The sequence below is a fragment of the Salvelinus namaycush genome, chromosome 16, assembly GCF_016432855.1.
Source record: "Salvelinus namaycush isolate Seneca chromosome 16, SaNama_1.0, whole genome shotgun sequence".
NCBI lineage: Eukaryota > Metazoa > Chordata > Actinopteri > Salmoniformes > Salmonidae > Salvelinus > Salvelinus namaycush.
In genome coordinates, this window is record NC_052322.1 from 9839211 (window position 1) to 9859536 (window position 20326).

The 20326-nt window shown below is 44.8% G+C and overlaps 1 protein-coding gene across 1 annotated transcript in view; it reads right to left on the reverse strand.

Annotated features, from left to right (window-relative positions):
• samd11 (sterile alpha motif domain containing 11) overlaps positions 1 to 20326 on the reverse strand; it is a 96782-nt gene that overhangs the window by 24241 nt on the left and 52215 nt on the right. The window contains exons 5-6 of the mRNA XM_039010415.1: positions 14073 to 14165; positions 8306 to 8467 (exon numbers count right to left, since the gene is read on the reverse strand). Coding sequence (XP_038866343.1) covers positions 8306 to 8467; positions 14073 to 14165 — 255 coding nt within the window. The remainder of the gene's footprint in view (positions 1 to 8305; positions 8468 to 14072; positions 14166 to 20326) is intronic.

The following is a 20326-nucleotide window of genomic DNA, read 5'->3' on the forward strand; positions in this document are numbered from 1 at the left end:
CAGAGCATGCGCAGACCAGCTGGCTGGTGTGTTTACGGACATATTCAATCTCTTCCTATTCCAGTCTGCTGTCCCCACATGCTTCAAGAGGGCCACCATTGTTCCTGTTCCCAAGAATGCAAAGGTAACTGAACTAAATGACTACCGCCCTGTAGAACTCACTTCTGTCATCATGAAGTGCTTTGAGAGACAATTCAAGGATCATATCACCTCCACCTTACCTGTCACCCTAGACCCACTTCAATTTGCTTACCGCCCCAATAGGTCCACAGACGATGCAATCGCCATCACACTGCACACTGCCCTATCCCATCTGGACAAGAGGAATACCTATGTAATAATGTTGTTCATTGGCTATAGCTCAGCATTCAACTCCATAGTACCCTCCAAGCTCATCATTAAGCTGGAGGCCCTGGGTCTCAACCCCTGTGAAATTGGGTCCAGGACTTCCTGACGGGCCGCCCCCCAGGTGGTGAAGGTAGGAAACAACATCTCCACTTCGTTGACCCTTAACACTGGGGCCCAACAAGGGTGCATGCTCAGCCCCCTCCTGTACTCCCTGTTCACCCATGACTGCGTGGCCATGCACGCCGCCAACTCAATCATCAAGTTTGCAGACGACACCACAGTGGCAGGCTTGATCACCAACAACGACGAGACAGCCTACAGGGAGGAGGTGGGGACACTCAGAGTGTGGTGTCAGGAAAATAACCTCTCACTCAACGTCAACAAAACAAAGGAGATGATCGTGGACTTCAGGAAACAGCAGAGGGAGCCCCCCCACCCCCCCCATCCACATCGACGGGACAGCAGGAGGCTGAAGAAATTTGGCTTGTCATCTAAAACACTCACAAACTATTACAGATGCACAATTGAGAGCATCCTGTCGGGCTGTATCACCACCTGGTACAGCAACAGCATCGCCCACAACCGAAGGGCTCTCCAGAGGGTGGTGCGGTCTGCACAAGGCATTACCAGGGCCAAAGTACCTGCCCTTCAGGACATCTACAGCACCCGATGTCACAGGAAGGCCAACAAGATGATCGAGGACAACAACCACCCGAACCACTGCCTGTTCACCCCGCTACCATCCAGAAGGCGAGGTCAGTACAGGTGCATCAAAGCTGGGAAAACAGCTTCTATCTCAAGGCCATCAGACTGTTAAACAACCATCACTAGCACAGAGAGGCTGCTGCCTACATACAGACTTGAAATCATTGGCCACTTTAATAAATGGAACACCAGTCACTTTAATAATGCCACTTGAATAATGTTTACACATCTTGCATTACTCATCTTATATGTACAGTATATACTGTATTCTATACTATCTATTGCATCTTAGTCTATGCCACTCTGACATTGCTCATCCATATATTTATATTTATAAATTATTCCATTCCTTACTTAGATTTGTGTGTATTAGGTATTTGTTGTGGAATTGTTAGATATTACTTGTTAGATATTGCTGCACTGTCGGAACTATAAGCACAAGCATTTTGCTACACTCACAATAACATCTGCTAGCCACGTGTATGTGACCAATACAATTTGATTTGATTTGACTTCACCAAAGGTTGGGGGTTGAGGACAGAGACTTCACCTATATGAGTTCCTCAGGTTGACAATGGTCACCCAGTCCCTATCTACACTGCCTAGACTCTCACATAGAGACCTGGGATGGGATACAATTTGTGGAACACTACCGAAAATGCACCATTTTAAGGTAATAGGATTGAATCCTGGCCCTACACCAAATTCTACAATTCAGCTGTTCCTCAAACCCTTGATTATCTGAATAAGATGTGATTGTGTAGGGCTGGAGCAAAAGCCTGCAAACCCAGGAAACGTTGGTGAACATTAAATATAATTTGCTCCTCTCTCTCTCTCTCTCTCTCTCTCTCTCTCTCTCTCTCTCTCTCTCTCTCTCTCTCTCTCTCTCTCTCTCTCTCTCTCTCTCTCTCTCTCTCTCTCTCACCCAATCCCACCCCTCTTTTTTTGTGGCAAAGGGTAGGTTTATAAAAGTGGGCAGAACCCCCCCTCCCTTCTCCATCTCTCTCTCTCTCTTCCTCTATTCAATTCAATACATGTTTTATTGGCATGAATGGGTGGTTGCCACTGTTGCCAAAGCAATGTATATGATGTACTACATAAATGAACAATATGTTTGAGCAACAATAATAATGTGTATATCAACAAAAACAATTGTACATGAATAATAATACACAAAAAAGACAACAAACAACAATTGAAAGGAGAAATCTACAAGGGCCGTGTATGACATGGTGGGAAATATTGTCTCTTATATTATGACAGGCCAGGACATCATCCGCAGCAAGATCTACTGTCTACGTTTTATCCTATCAAAATGCAGATTTTATCCTCAACAGACAGATCAACAAATCCTGGAATTCTTTCTTTACATTTCAGGAAATAAATACCTCTGATTGAGTCATATTTTGAGCAGAGGAGTAGGAAGTGCTGCTCCCTCTGTACTTCACCCGACCCACAGTGCTTACATTGTCTTTCTTCTCTGTCCTTCCTTGTCTTTCTATGACGTCCTCTCTATTTCCAGGATATGGTCACTGAGCCTATACATTGGGATGTCTTCCTTTGTTTAACATCTTTGATTTTGACACGCTTTTTGAAATCTCTATTTCGAATTTGGTAACGTTGAAGTTATGTGATTAAATAGAATTTTGTTTGCCAATAATTAGTGTATGTAATAGATTTCTATTTGTTAGAATGTTGTTATTTGTGGGCGTACGGTTGAATTTCGCTGGTGCTTCTGGGCGAGTTGCTCTAAAGGGTCCCTCTCCGGGTTGTGGTGTTTCCATAAAAAAAAGCCTTGTGATGATAACATTCTGTATCACAGTGTTTTAGGTGAGTCCATCACTTGGTGTCTCTTTTCTCAATTTGGAGTGCCAGGGGCAATGTCCCAAGTTCTGCCCTACACGCTAGGTTTGGGGCAATTTTGTACAAAATTCCAGGTATAAAATTGGGGCTTTTATCCCATGATGTACATGTTAAATTGTTAAGGGGGCCCCATATTTCACTGCCATGTAGAAGGATCGGAGTTATAACAAAGTCAAATAATATAAGCCACATTCTAATTGGTGGGATAGAGTCTTTCTATTTGTAAAATATGCTCCGCGTGCTTTATCTGTTAGAGACTTTATGGCCATGCCAAACCGCCCAGAATAACTTCTAGTCAGACCAAGGTAAGTATAGTTGGTGGTGTGTCTCTCTCACTCTCCATTATTCTCTTTCATGTAGGGTAAAGAAGGGTCATCTGGGGCTGTGGCCTCCAAGGGGGAAGCAGCCCACCACAACTCCACAATGGACGAGAGGGGAAGAGGGAAAAGAGGGTACAGAAATGGAGAGCCAGACCAGACTCCCCCTCCCCCCCACACACACACACACATATACACATGCACAAACACACACGTACACACACACACCCACACCCACACCCACACACACACACACTAGAGCTGGATAATATGGACAAAAATCCATATTGAGATAAAATGCCTGAATTGATGCGATAACGATAAATAGAATGATATGTTTATAACAATATGCGGCAGTTTTTTTCAATTATCCTTTAAAATACTGTTACTAGTTTGCTGGTTGTTCCAATAACGATCACCGATATTAGCAAACGTATTGTATTTCAAACTTAAAATTTCTCTAGTATAGGGTACTTATTGTAATGAACGATATCAGCAAAATGCCTGCGATAAGTGATCGGTATGGTTGGTGTTGCTCATTTCTGTTTTTTTGTCCCAGCAGCTCTAACACACACACACACACACACACACACACACACACACACACACACACACACACACACACACACACACACACACACACACACACACACACACACACACACACACACACAGTTATTTTGGGAGGTCCCACTCTGGACCCATCCTGCTAATCCCTCTTTTGTCCTCCTTATCTCCTCGCATCTCTTCTCAGAATTATGCAGAAATCCCATCCGTTAAGCTGGGCTTTCCACCAAGGGAGAATGTTCAATTATTCCTGTTATTCCCGTGATACGGCCCAGCCAGGCTCATGATGGATTGGGGACTGGCAGGTATACTGAATCATAAGCATACCAAATGGCACCGTATGCCATACATAATGCTCCTTTTGAAAAGAAGTAACTAAGGAAGTGCACTACATAGGGAATAGGGTTCCATTTTCGGGTGCAAATCTATTTCCAAAGCCAATGGTATAAACAAGTAGATGTTATATGGAAAAACAAGAGCCGGATGAAGTATGTTCTCCCAGGCTTTTAAAGATGTGTTCCTACCATGCCGATCGATCTTAATGACTAGATGGTAGACAGTGCAGCCCCGCTAGGAGAGCAATGGACAGAAGTACAGGATACAAAACAAAGCTCTCCTCACCTTCCATGTTGACCTCCTCCAACCCCTTTTCCCTTTCTTTTCACTCCTTTCATCATAACAGAGAGAGAGAGAGAGAAAAGCGGAGGGGGAGCACCCTTGGCCCCCCTGTCAGGTCCTACAGGAGCCTCCCGAAACAACACCTGACACACACATTCTGCTACTTCGCGCCCCCTTCACACACCCACATTCTGCTACTTCTCGCCCCCTTCACACACACACTTTCATTTTTCGTACACTCCACTTCAAACACATGAAAGGATGCTCAGCAGGGACCAAGGCGAAGTGGAGAGTCGGCGAGAGAAAAAACAAAAGGAGAGAGGAGAAAAAAAAGAGAATATAAAAGCAACCCCTGTGTTTAGAGAGGGAGGTGCGTGAGAGAGGGGGAGGGGGAGAGAGGGAGGTGTGTGAGAGAGTGGGAGAGGAGGGTCACAAGGGCCCACCGGAGCTCAGGTCAATGTCAAGGGGGATCTCACTGGAGCGATTCAGATCAACCTCTCCAGGAACAAACAGGGCCATCCCTCTATCCCTCCCTCTGTCACACCTCCACTCCATCCCCTCAGAGGAGAGAGCGACAGACAGAAAGAGGACAGGAAGGGGGGTAGTTGAGAGGCGGTGCAGTTGGGATTTGGGATTCCCTGCGCGATGAAGTGAGAGAAGAAAAGGTAGAACTACAACCAATCTTCTGCTAAATAGAGAATTACAAACAGAGGAAAAGAGAAGAGGAAGGGTGGACTGATAGAGGTGCTATAGAGTCAGAAACATGGCAACAGAAGCCTACTCAGAAAAATAATTAAACAATAGTAAAATTTACACTGAACAAAATACAAACACAACATGTAAAGTGTTGGTCCCATGTTTCATGAGCTGAAATAAAAGATTCCAGAAATGTTCCATACCCACAAAAAGCTTATTTCTCTCAAATGTTGTGTACAAATGTGTTTACATCCCTGTTAGTGAGCATTTCTCCTTTGCCAAGATAATCCACCCATCTGAGAGGTGTGGCATATTAAGAAGCTGATTAAACAGCATGCTCATTACACAGGTGCACCTTGTGCTGAGGACAATAAAAGGCCACTCTAAAATGTGCATTTTTGTCACACAACACAATGCCACAGATGTCTCAAATTTTGAGGGAGCGTGCAATTGGCATGCTGACTGCAGGAATGTTCACAGAGCTGTTGCCAGATCATTTTATGTTCATTTCTCTACCACAAGCCGCCTCCAACGTCGTTTTAGAGAATTTGGCAGTACTTTCAACCGGCCTCACAACAGCAGACCATGTGTAACCATGCCAGCCCAGGACCTCCACATCCGGGATGGTCTGAGACCAGTCACCCGGAAAGCTGATGAAACTGAGGAGTATTTCTGTCAGTAATAAAGCCCTTTTATGGGGAAAAACTCATTCTGATTGGCTGGGCCTCGCTCCCAAGTGGGTGGGCCAATACCCTCCCAGGCCCACCCATTGCTGCACCCCTTCACCATCATGTGAAATCCATACATTAGGGTCTGAATTAATTTATTATATGAATTATATGATTATATGATTATATGATTATCCTTATATGAACTGTAACTCAGTAAAACCATTGAAAATTGTTGCATGTTGCGTTTATATTTTTGTTCAATATTTTTGTACATTTTTTGTTCCTAAACACAATATATCACTTTTCAGAAACGTTGATAAATGAGTTTATTGTTTGAAGATATTATGAAAGAGATTGGTGTGTTATTTCACTATCTAATCATGACATGTATTTGTTTAAAATCTGTCACTTGATGGTTCATTTCAGAGAGACACATTTTGAGGGGGGGGGGGGGGCAAAATGCTATATATCTAACTCCCTCTCAAAGAAATATGTAGTACTGCTAGATTTTACAGTCAAATGTGACAAATTACAAAAACTTTTTTTTGAAAGAACTGTACAAATGATACATTTGTGACATCAATATTTAATAACAAAAAAAATGTGTCCAGTAATATGAGATCTGTATGTAAAACATTTACATTTCACATTTGAGTCATTTAGCAGATGCTTTAATCCAGAGCGACTTAAAACAAGTGCATTCATCTTAAGATAGCTACAGTATGTGAGACAACCACATATCACAGTCAAATATACAGGGTACGAATGTTCCATTCCAGCTAAACAATGGCTATACAGCATAAAATGTTTTCAGTGTTGAAACTGAAAGTTAAAGTTTCAAAGTATGTTTTTCCTGCCTAACTTGGGGGATTGTGGATTGATGAAGGCACCCACCAGGTGCAGCATCCAGGATGAATATCAGAAACACCAAAGACTTGGATGCTTGGATGGGTTGGCAATGCCTTGGCCGGTGATGTCTTATCATGTGCTTAGGGGTATCAGTACGCACGCATGAGTGTGTTCGCACATGCGTGCGTGTGTTTTAAATGGCACAAGTATGTGTTTATTATTTCACACATCATAAATGAATCATCAGCATGCATCCTGTTTATTTATTACTTGTCTTGCTCTAAAGAAAGGCAATTCTACCTCTTTCACTCATCTCTTCCCATTCTCTCCCTCCATAAAATGCTCTCTCTCTCTCTCTCTCTCTCTCTCTCTCTCTCTCTCTCTCTCTCTCTCTCTCTCTCTCTCTCTCTCTCTCTCTCTCTCTCTCTCTCTCTCTCTCTCTCTCTCTCTCTCTCTCTCTCTCTCTCTCTCTCTCTCTCTCTCTCTCTCTCTACCTAACTCCTAACCTTATTTATTTATTTTACACCTCGAAGGGCATAGATAAACTGTAGATAAAAAGGAATGTGGACAGAAAAGAGAGTAGAGGATTTTGTTGAAACTGAAAAGAGAGAGAGAGAGAGTGCATCCCCACAAGATGTCTGCATTGCGCCATAGTGTCTGCATTGAAAACAGAGCGCCTTCTGGGAAGGGAAACAGGGAGAATATGGCACCCTGGGCCATTGAACCCCCAAAATGCATTGCACTTCAGCCCTAATTCTTCTCAGATGCAGGGCGGAGGCCAGTAAAGCCTTTATAGGCTTCGCCCCCTTAGATTTGCAGCCTGCAATTAAAAATCATTACTAATCAAATCAAAATAAAAGTAGCTCAAACTACGTTTGGGGCTGGGATGTGAAATTGATTCGATTTATGCTACCGCAAAGGGAGTCGTAAATCCTGGCCGCAATTAATGTTACATTCTTTTAAAAACAGAGGAAAGGATAACAATTGAGGCCCCGCAAGTTTAAAGTGGGGGCGAAATGAAAATACACCCTGCCACATGATTTACTGTCCCCCCAATTTTCATATTCGATCTTTCCAGTTCCAACCCAGTTTTACCATAAGTTAAGAGATGTAAATTTCAACTCCCGAAAAAAGAAACCTAAGAAAAAGGACACACTCATGGTTTACATGGTATTGGGAGATTTACAGCGTTGGCTGACAGCCAGTGAGTGAGCAGCGGATCGATAGCGGCATCTGTGTGTGCTGGCTAGGAGTGCTGTTTAAATCGGAGCACAGCATCAGTCACAAATCACCCAGAGTGACATTTTGACATTGGGTGGGCTGGCACCCCAAATAGAAATGACAGCAGTCTCCATGCTGGAGATTTACACTGGCATGGTGGCATACGCACAAACAGATGCCACAGGAGAAAAGGCCACAACCCCGGGGTTACCACTAGCAGTGGTTGAGTTGGTTGGGTCAGGTGTGTGTGTAGCTCTGGTGTGTGACAGGTCTAAATGAGGTGTGTTAGTTAGGTGACTGAATCCTGAAGTTCTGATATAACGAACGAATGTTTAGGAGGAGGGTAGGCTTCACGACTAGACCCTGACTAGGACAGCATCCACCGACACACACGTGTGCGCGTGTCTAGGTGGACACACACAAGCACACAAACACACACACTAGTCTCACCATGGCTGGGAAGGCCCATGTTGTTGGCCAGCTGGTAGAGGCGCTGTTGCTGCTCCTCGTAGGAGCCCTGCTCGTTCAGCGCTGACATAATCCGCCTGTAGTGCTCCTCCGGGGTCATGTGACTGTGGCCGCCTCCCTCCAGCACGGGGGTGTGGGAGTTCTCTGTGGGGGGGGGGGGGGCAGGAAGAGAGTTAGCACACCATTAACGCAACATTAACTATGAACTCATCGTTGACCAATAACACTATCTCATGAATTAACTCACCATTAACTCACCACAATTTCACCATTAATTCACCACGAATTCACCACTAACTCACCATTAACTCACCACAATTTCACCATTAATTCACCACTAACTCACCATTAACTCACCACTAAGTCACCACTAACTCAACACTATCTCAATAACTCATAATTATCTCACTATTAACATAACTATCAACATCTCATTGATCGGGCTCCCGATTGGCACAGCGGTCTAAGGCACTGCATCTTAGTGCAGAGGTGTCACTACAGACACTGGTTCGATTCCAGGCTGTATCACAACCGGCTGTGATTGGAAGTCCCATAGGGAGGTGCACAATTGGCCCAGCGCTGCCTTGGTTAGGGTTTGGCCAGGGTAGGTCGTCATTGTAAAAAATAATTTGTTCTTAACTGACTTGCCTCGTTAAATAAAATAAAAATCTCACTACCATCTCCTCATTAACTCACTATGAACCCACCACTATCTCACCATGACATAAATAATACCAAAACAGGGTGCTCAATCCAAAACTATCCTTCATTGAAGCAAAAACTCTTCATAAATACATATAATCCATCAAAAAAGAATGGGGCAGACATTAACCAATTATTTCAAAATGGTGTACTATGGACAATAGTATAATGAGCTTTGTGAGGGGTAATGTAGAAGTCACTCTGATCTTATATTGCATGAATACAGAACTGTTTCCTGAGTGGAAATGTGTGAGCATATGTATGTTTGTGGTGTGATGTCGCTGTGCTTTGGTTGTAAAGAGGCGGTGTGATGTGTGATATCCGCTCTCTGTGTTGCTTATTTTCTCTCCTCTCTTTCCTCCCCCCCCATCTTTCTCTGCCTCTCCCCATCCCCTGTCTCCCCCTTCCCTACCCATTATCTCTCTCTTTCCCTCTCTCTCTCTCTCTCTCTCTCTCTCTCTCTCTCTCTCTCTCTCTCTCTCTCTCTCTCTCTCTCTCTCTCTCCAGTGTTGCTCTGAGCTCTTGCAGCAGTAACTTGATACTGGGAGTCAAAGGTATAGGAGGGGGAGGTTTGGGGGAGAGAAGGGAGGGAGGGTGAAGTGGTTGGCAGTTGAGGAGGAGGAGGAGGAGGAAGAGGAGGTGGAGGAGGGGGAGGAGGATGAGGGGGTTATATTTACCATTTCCTCATTGAAACCCGAGCCTGGCCCCAGGCAGGCGAGAAAGAGTGGCGTGGGTGGGAGAAGGGGAGGGAGAAGGGGAGAGAAGGGAGGGAGGAGGGGAGGAAGAGAAGAAGGAAGGGGGAAGGGGGAGGATAAGCACGCTGTCTCTGTCTCCCCCGCCAAGTTCCAACTAATCCACCCACCCAGGGACCCTCAGGTGTGTATGCGTGTGGTGTGTGAGCGTGTGTGTGGCAGTCACATTTGTTTCTACCTATGGCCAGTGTGGTGTTTGCATGATTGTCTTAGTTAAAGTTGATTTGTGCCTTTATTATTGTGTGTAATGACGTGAGTGTGCGTGTGTGTGTGTGTGTGTGTCAACTTGTCTCTGCCCGTCTGCATTTCTCTCTTTATAAGCTCTGCAAGGGGTGCCAACAAACCCCCATCTTTCTCTCTCTTTCAGCTCCCAATCTATCTCTTTATCTCATATCTCTTTTTCCATTTGCTTGGGTCATTATGTTCACCCATCAAGTGTTCCGGAGAGGTGCCTCGGACAGAAGGAACACACACACGAGGATGCGGCTCAGAAGGCTGAGCCATGAGATCAGCAGGGTTCTAAAGCTTATTTAATCAACCACTCCTCTGGCGAGACACACAAACACGCACGCAAGCAACACATTTAAGTCATTTAACAGACGCTCTCATTCAGAGTGACTTACGGTATGAGGCCGTGCATTTTCATACTGTTTCGAACTGGTCCGAATCTGTTCTTTTTCCTGCAGTCTGAACAGCCAAAAAGCAAATGGAATCGGATATTTCAAGCCACATTTGAAATCACCTTCGTAGGTGGTTTGAAGTCAGTTACAAATCTGATTCCTGGCCATACGACTTGTGTCTGAATGGTCAAATCTGATTTATTTGCCCTAAAGTGGTTTTTAGAATGTTATTTGGCATATCTTGTTGCTTACTAGCTACTCTGTTGACAGTTTGACATGTGGTAGCTAACTAGCCTGTTAATCGTTCACAAACAAATGAGTGAATTCGCTAGAACGCTACACAGCTAGCTAGTTGACTGCTGTGCCTTATCAAAAAATACTTGTTTTGAAAGTTGGATCAACTTATCCACTGAGGCTTTGAAAGAGGGGCTGTTCTATTACTATGATTTTGAGCATTCAAAACAACTGGGAAACACCCATATTAGGCATTGTATTGGTCACCTTAGCTTGCTACATAACTTCTGAGTGACAGGAAGCATGAGCACCAACACCGATTAGCATACACCACTGCGCGCACACACGCTTCATGACTATGACGACTAGCGTAGCCATGTCAGCAAATGACTGCTGTCTGAACACACACACATCCGTTTTGGTCACTTGTAACTTGCTGTTTGGAAAGTCAATATTCCAAAACGGATTTGAGAAAAAAAAACTGATTGGAGCATCGAGGTTCGCAGTGTGAGCAAGGCTTTAGTGGATACTCTAATGTATGTTCCTCCAGTGACGGCTCAGCCAGGTCAGAGGTCATGCACGAGGCAAAAGTCACCGAACACAGCACAGCACCACTCTACTCAACACACACCTCAGCACTACGTATACACCAAGTCAACATGGACAGATTGAAACTACTCGGGGATAACACAAGGTCAATTTAGAAAAAAGATGGTGAGAAGCACCAATCGTATGGTAAGCTATTCGCACCTAATCATGCTATTCCTTCCTAAGTTTGAAACATTGACCTTTTGAAGTTATGACCAACTAAGATGCACAGCAAGAGTGGATAGTACTGATGGAAGACTGAACATAAATGTGTGTGTGTGCTTTCATCTGTGGTGTGGTGCGCTGTCTCTCTGTGTGTGTGCGGCCTATGCTGTCTTTGTGTATGTGCATGCATGTCATTTGTGTTGCCTTAGAGACGGGCAGGATAGGGGTGGGCTGCCCTTGACTTTGCCTGCTGTATGATGCATCAGTGACTGAGGAAGCTAGTCAGGACACCAGAGACAAGACAGGGTGGCCATGACGGCTCCTCGCAGGGACGCCAGTTTCCCACCACATAAGGGTGAAATGAATGGGAGGGAAGCGACTGGATGAGAGAGGTAAGGAAAGGAAGTAGCCATTCCTGATGGCTTGTACATATCTTTCTAAAGGCTGGTTTACCGTTGGTCTATCGACATGTCTACAGACGGTTGTCACAGTGACATCATGAACATTCTATTGTCGTCTGACAGCAAACTTGTCGTTGTCCTTATGAAAAAGTATACACACAAAAACGACAGGCTGCATGACATCAGCACCCTGGTGGTCCAAAATAACCTAACTGGTGTATTTTAACACCAATAAACCCATCCGTTTAAAAGTGTATTTAGTATATGTCAATCTAGCAAACCAGGCAACTAAAAGCTACTTTCTAAACAATGTTTTGGTTCGTTTCTAGCTTGTAGAAAAAGATGGTGAGAATGACCTATGGCAGACAGCTGCCTGGCTAGCCAGCTCAAATAATGACCACATCATTGCTGACAATGTCTTAACTGTAGCACATTTTTATTCATCATTACAGTAAAATAAACTCACAACATGATCATGATTTACAAGTTAATGGCGAGGAAATGACAGAAAATAGTTTACAGTTGTGAGTGTGAAGAAAGAAGAGCAGTGTATTCTACCGGAGGATTTCATCATCGGGGTCTGCCGGGTAACCATGACAACGGACGCAGCGACAGGTTCACAGTTGAACTTTTTTCGTTTGTCTGTGACAAGGAAACCGACGGTTCCACCGGAGTATAAAGGATATGTTGTTTTGACCAGCGACACTTGTCGCATTCTAATTGTCTACAGAGATGTCAATAGACGAGGTATAAACCAGCCGTAACACAGGAGAACGCAAGGGGCTGTGAGAGGTAACGCGAGAATGTGTCAAGTGCGTGTGCGTATGTGTTAGTATGTGCGCCAGTGGCGGTCGGTGCCTTTTAAGATGAGGAAGGACGATTTTGTTTTCATGAGCATGGCCTTATTTCTATTACAGGATGTTGGATGATTCTCATTCATATTCCATTCACCCTGTTCAATGTAACAGTGATACATTTAGGCTACTACATGATACTCAAATGTTCCCTGTAACCATCATGAGGTTGCTACAACCTAGGCTGTGAATGAAAGTTTATAATGTAGGTGCACACAGGTCGAGAGACCAATTTGAGGTGACAGACAGTGACACATGGACAGACAGTGACATTCAATACCGCCTTGCACACTCTTGCCTGAATCTAGCTAATGTAGGGTGTAATCATTAGTCCAACAGTTTATATCGGACAAATTCAGGTAAGTTTATCCTCGTTTTGTTCCATTTGTCAACAAAATCGGCAGCCACGTTGTATTCCTTCTCGCATCTACGCGCTCTCCTCCTCTCACCTCTTCCATTCCCTTGTGGACTTCAATGCACAACACATCAGCTGTATGTGACCAGGCCCCAAAAAAACTTTCCAAGCCAAACCATATCATAACCGTTAAACACAGCCTACATTGTTGTCACCATGTTAGCTAAAGTGACATCATAGTCAGCATAGCTAATAGAACTAGCACGTTAGTAAACCAGCTACTATCAAGCAGTAACGTTACAGTGTACAGTCAAGTAAGCAGTTACACCGGAGGTGTATTTCTCTCTTGCTTCTCCTTCATTTAAACTAGTGTCTCTCTTTGAGTCAACTACTAACCACATTTTATGCACTGCAGTGCTAACTAGATGTAGCTCACGCTTTCAGTACTAGATTCATTCTCTGATTCTTTGATTGGGTGGACAAAATGTCAGTTCATGCTGCAAGAGCTCTGATAGGTTGGAGGACGTCCTCTGGAAGTTGTCATAATTACTGTGTAAGTCTACGGAAGGGGGTGAGAACATTAAGCCTCCTAGGTTTTGTATTGAAGTCAATGTAGCCAGAAGAGGACGGAAGCTAGCTATCCTCCGGTAACACCATGGTGCTTCTTTGCAAAATAGTGTGTTTTAATCAATTATTTGGTGATGTGATTATATTTAGTATAGTTTTATTTTTATTTGTATGAAATTCTCTGAGGATCCTTCACTGGTGTGCGTATGTCTATTTGTGTATGTGTGTGTGCGTACAGAGGCTAACCTCTCTGTAACACTGACCCACACTGTCACTCAACACCAGCTCACACCCAGTTTCTCTCCTTCCTGTAAATCAATGACGCTCCACTCCTCCTCTACCTCCACCTCTCCATCCCTACCCTCCTCTATCCTTCTCACAAACACATCTTTGTCCACCAAACTTCTTTATATTATTTTTCCTTCTCGGGTTAAACATAACATATTTCAGCACATCAGTAACATCACACACACACTCACGCACACACACACACACACATGTGGAATCTTACCTTTGGGGGACACGCTGCGTGACTTCTTGCTGTCTGACGGGCACTCGCTGCTGCTGTTGGGGGAGTAGGCTCTCCTCTTGCCTAGAGGGTCATCTGTGAACAAAAATACATGGTTGGTGCTTAGAGAGAGAGAGAGAGAGAGAGAGAATGAGTAGAGAAAGAGAGAGATAGAAAGGGACAGAGAGGGAGAAGCCACGGGTGCCTGAAGGTGTGCCTGTTCTGTCAAAGATGAGAGGGGCCCTGTGCTCCAGAGGATGACAGATCTGCCTGGGTTACTCACACGTGTGTGTGTGTGTGTGTGTGTGTGTGTGTGTGTGTGTGTGTGTGTGTGCGTGCGTGCGTGCGTGCGTGCGTGCGTGCGTGCGTGCGTGCGTGCGTGCATGAGTGCGTGTGTGTGTGTGTGTGTGTGTGTGTGTGTGTGTGTGTGTGTGTGTGTGTGTGTGTGTGTGTGTGAGAAGAGAGGGAATTCTGTGGCTCTCTTGCTCTGTCTATTCTTAACATTCTGTCTTACATTCCCTCTTCTCTCTCTCTCTCTCTCTCTCTCTCTCTCTCTCTCTCTCTCTCTCTCTCCCTCTCTCCCTCTCTCCCTCTCTCCCTCTCTCCCTCTCTCTCTCTCTCTCTCCCTCTCTCTTGCCCTCATCAGTCATCACAAAAGCCATTGGTTGTGCTATTACTTATAAGAATGAATGCTCCAAACCTCGCAGTCAAAGAGGAGCAGACAGAGTCACGAGAAAGTCAACCGTGGCTTCTGTCCTCGTTTCATCACAAATCTTAGCTTCATTCTTCTTCAGTTTATTGTGTCATGCCTCTCTCTCGTTTTATGCCTCTCTCCCCTGAGTGTTTCCCTCTCTCTCTACGTTCTCTCTGAAACACAAACACACACTCTTCCTCTTTCTTCACCTCTCTCTCCCTCTCTATTTACCCTGCAGGTACGTTCGAACACTCCTCCAATCGGGGTCATGGGGGAGTTCTCTCGTCTCGCATTAACCCCCCCCCCCCCCCCCCCACCAGAGAGGAGAGCATCTAGTGTACAATTATAGCACCAACCCCGCTCTATCCCCCCTCTTCCCCCCTCTCCAACTCCATCCCCCATCCTGGCCTCAAACAGACCTCAAATCAATATCTGCCTAATAAGAGTGGGTGGGGATGCAGAGTGCAAAGCATGTGGTGCGAGCAGGAAGGAAGAAGCCATTTGTCATTTTTCTCGCCCTCTCTTTTTGTCTCTCTGTCTCTTCCTCTCTCTCAATTCAATTAAATTCAAGGGCTCCTCTCTCTCTCTCTCTCTCTCTCTCTCTCTCTCTCTCTCTCTCTCTCTCTCTCTCCCTCTCTCTCTTTCTCTTCCTCATACTGCCGGCCAAGCCAAATGCAACTGCTTCCTACCATTTCTCTCGGTCTCTCTTGAAGCATTTATGAAACTGCTTTTTCCGGTTGCGCCCATCAACAAAACTGACTGTTAGAACTGCCAAATCCTCATGGATAGATGATTGAAAAACTGTATGGCTGAGAGGAATGGGGCAAAGGGAATAGCAAATACTGTAAGTCTGACAGCACAGCAGCCTGTCAAACATACAGTGAATTGAGAAATCACGTAACTAAACCAAACAAAAAGAAGAAGAAACTATACTATGGAAAATATAAAGAATGATAGTAAAAAGCTTTGATAACAAAGATGGCGCCGATAGAGATGGCAGCTTCGCTTCAAGTCCTTAGGAAACTGTGCAGTATTTTGTTTTTTTATGTATTATTTCTTACATTGTTACCCCAGAAAACCTTGTGTGTGTTATTACATACAGCCGGGAAGAACTATCAGAGAGACATCAACTTACCAGCACAACCGGCACTACGACCAGGAATACAACTTTCCCAAAGCGGATCCTTTGTCTGCACCTCCCAGAGCATTTGAACTGATTCCAGAGGCCGACCCAAAACAACGCGGAGGAGAGGGTGCCGGAGCGGTCTTCTAGCGAGGCTTCGGATGCGTGCACACCACCCACCGCTTCTGAGTATATTACTCGCTAATGTACAGTCCCTAGTTAACATAGTCGACGAAATTATGGCAAGAGTTGCTTCCAAAGACATATCCGGGATTGTAACGTACTCTGTTTCACGGAGACATGGCTAGCTGGGAACATGCTGTCGGAGTCCGTACAGCCAACAGGATTTTCAGTGCATCGCGCCGACAGGAACAAACATCTCTCTGGTAAGAAGAAGTGCGGGGGTGTATGTTTCATGATTAACGACTCATGGTGTAATTGTAACAAAATACAAGAACTCAAGTCATTTTGTTCACCAGACCTAGAATTCCTGACAATCAAATGCTGACCGTATTATCTCCCAAGAGAACTCTCCTTGGTTATCGTCACAGCCGTGTATATCCCCCCGCAAGCGGATACCAAGACGGCCATCAAGGAACTTCACTGGACTTTAGGAAAACTGGAAACCATATATCCTGAGGCTGCATTTATTGTAGCTGGGGATTTTAACAAAGCTAATCTGAGAACAAGGCTACCTAAATTCTATCAGCATATCGATTGCAGTACACGAGCGAGTAACACACTCGACCATTGCTACTCTAACTTCCGCGATGCATACAAGGCCCTCCCCCGCCCACCTTTTGGCAAATCTGACCATGACTCCATCTTTTTGCTCCGCTCCTATAGGCAGAAACTAAAACAGGAAGCGCCTGTGCTTAGGTCTATCCAACGCTGGTCTGACCAATCGGATTCCACGCTTCAAGCATACTTCGATCACGTGGACTGGGATATGTTCTGGGTAGCCTCAGACAATAACATTGACGTATACGCTGATTCGGTGAGCGAGTTTATAAGGAAGTGTATAGGAGATGTTGTACCCACTGTGACTATTAAAACCTTCCCTAACCAGAAACCGTGGATTGATGGCAGCATTCGCGCAAAAAGGAAAGCACGTTCCACCACATTTAATCATGGCAAGGCGACTGGAAACATAACCGTATACAAACAGTATAGTTATTCCCTCCATAAGGCAATCTAACAAGCAAAGCGTCCGTATAAAGACAAAGTGGAGTCGCAATTCAATGGCTCAAACACGAGACGTATGTGGCAAGGTCTACAGAAAATATAGCCTGTGTGTCTATGTACGCTGACTCAACAGTGTGCACATCGGATACGACAGTAAAATAAATAAATGACACCCTTAACGTAGAGCTCCAGTCAGGTTTAGAATGGGCAACTAGCAATAGGCTGGTGCTAAATATCGCAAAAACGAAAAGCATTGTTTTTGAAACAAATCACTTGCTCAACCCTAAACCTCATCTAGATCTATTATTGAACGTGGCAACCGAGCAAGTTTAGGAGACTAAACTGCTATGTGTAACCCTATACAGTGCATTCGGAAAGTATTCAGACCCCTTGACTTTTTCCAAAAATTTTTAGGTTACAGCCTTATTCTAAAAATGTATTCAATTGTTTTTCCCCTCGTCAATCTATACACAATACCCCACAACGACAAAGCAAAACTTTTGCAAAAGTATAAAAAAAAAAAAAAATATCACATTTACATAATTATTCAGACCCGTTGTTATGAGACTCAAAATTGTGCTCAGGTGCATCCTGTTTCCATTGATCATCCTTGAGATGTTTCTACAACTTGATTGGAGTCCATTGGAGTAAATTGCAGTTGGTCCAGAACAAAGCAGCACGTATTGCACTCAATAACATGCATGACAATCTCTCCTGGCTCAAAGTTGAGGAGAGATTGACTGCATCACTATCGGTCTTGTGCGAGGTGTTGAAGGTACCGAACTGTCTGTTCAAGCAGTTGGGACACAGTTCGAACACTCATCGGTACAACACAAGACATTCAATCAGAGGTCTCTTCACAGTCCTCCGGTCAGGAATAGAGGAGGTGAAACACACTATATATACAACAGTATGTTGACTCCCCATCAAATTAGTGGACTCGGCTATTTCAGCCACACCCGTTGCTGACAGGTGTATAAAATCAAGCACACAGCCATTCAATATCCATAGACAAACATTGGCAGTAGAGTGGCCTTACTGAAGAGCTCAGTGACTTTCAACATGGCCCCAACAAATCAGTTAGTCAAATTTCTGCCCTGTTAGAGCTTCCCCGGGCAAATGTAAGTGCTGTTATTGTGAAGTGGAAACGTCTAGGAGCAACAACGGCTCAGCCGCAAAGTGGTAGGACACAGAAGCTGACAGAACGGGACTGGCGAGTGCTGAAGCACGTAGCACAGTAAAACGTGTCTGTTCTCAGTTGCAACACTCACTACCGAGTTCCAAACTGTGTCTGGAAGCAAAGTCAGCACAATAACATTTCGTCGGGAGCTTCATGAAATGGGTTTCCATGGTCGAGTAGCCACACACAGCCAGCCTAAGATCACCATGTACAATGCCAAGCGTTGGCTGGAGTGGTGTAAAACTTGCCGCCATTGGACTCAGGAGCAGTGGAAACGAGTTCTCTGGAGTGATGAATCACACTTCACCATCTGGCATTCCGACGGACAAATCTGGGTTTGGCGGATGCCAGGAGAACGCTATCTGTCCGAATGCATAGTGCCAACTGTAAAGTTTGGTGGAGGAGGAATAATGCTCTGGGGCTGTTGTTCATGGTTCGGGCTCCTTAGTTACAGTGAAGGCAAATCTTAATGCTACAGGATACAATGACATTCTAGACGATTCTGTGCTTCCAACTTTGTGGCAACAGTTTGGGGAAGGAGCGAGAGAGAGAGAGAGAGAGAGAGAGAGAGAGAGAGAGAGAGAGAGAGAGAGAGAGAAAGAGAGAGAGAGAGGTGAATAAAGGGTGAGAGAGTGAGAGACATAGAGAGAAGAAGAGCGAGAGAGGAAGAGAGAGAGAATAAAGTGTGAGAGAGTGAGAGAGACATAGAGAGAAGAAGAGCGAGAGAGAGAGAGAAAGAGGGAGAGAGAGAGAGGTGGAAGAAAGCAAGCCTGTGCATGAAAGTGTGTTTGGAGTGGTAGAGTTGGCGTCTTGGAGGCTTTTGTTTGGTTTTGTGGAGGAGAGGAGAGGAAACCTGGTGTCGGGGAGAGGAGGTTCACTAATGATCCCCCTGTTTGATGTTTCCTCTCCGGGCATGAGGAGATTCACTCTCTACCCCTCCCCAGAGATAGAGACAGAGAGAGAGAGATAGAGAGAGAGATAGAGAGAGAGATAGAGAGAGGTGGTACTTGAATGAAACACTCCTGTCTGCTCCTCCTTCTCCCATCTCTATTCCAACCATTGGCCTTTACAGTGTCTAAATGCACAACAATAATACTTTTGATTATTTTGCACATGATTTATCAAACCTTTAATACAGTAGCCTATATCAGACCTAAAGCTTCCATTGCACACACACACACACTTTCATTTGGGCTGACTTCACAGAAGACAGTGTCTCTTCTGAGCCATTGCCTGAGGGTCAGGGATTTTAAGGCGGAAAGCTTTTAAAGCCAATTAAATGGTGCTTCTTAAAGCGTTGGCGCTTCCATTTAACACCGAAACCCGCCTTAAACCCAGCAAGCTCTCACAGTCTCACTGCAGAATCAGACATCCAAACCCTTGTCCATAAACGCCCTAGCAAAACCCAAGCCTTCTTGACTGTAATAGCGCTCACTGTTGCCCCCTAATGGCCAGTTTTGACGTCATCTGCCGATGTCCTGCTTACCTGGACGGACGTCTAATTTTGCAGTAAATCTTGAGCGACCTGGCTGCTTAAACCAGTCTGAGCTGGTCCTTAACTCCCAACACCAATGCTAATAACCACAGTTTCTACTTTGCTCCTGCTAATCTTCTACCTGTATAACCCCATTCAGGCTAAACATTGCTAACTGCTAACAGATTAGCCAAAGTTGCTATTATTTTCTCCTGCTAACTAGTCTCCTACCTGGGGATCAATGATGTTTAGTGCTAAGGACATTGCAAGGGCTTCTTTCTGGCTCATGTTTTTCCCTCACTCAAACTAAAGATATTTTGTTACCATTTGCATCTCCTGTCTGGCGCACCAGCTGGCTAGCAAGTTTCCCCTTTGTCCTTCATCCAAAACTGCCAGAATCCTTTTTTGCCCCCTACCCAACCGGGTTTACACTAGTTAACTCCTACTGGGAAGAATGAGGGATGAGAACAGAGAGAGAGAAAGGAAAAAAATGGAAGAAGGCTTTAACAGAGGGAGTACTAGCCTAGCCTAGCCACCTCACTCGTCTACGACAGAGGCAGTCAAGCAACCACAGGGACACCCCTTACTCTCTTTCCCTCTC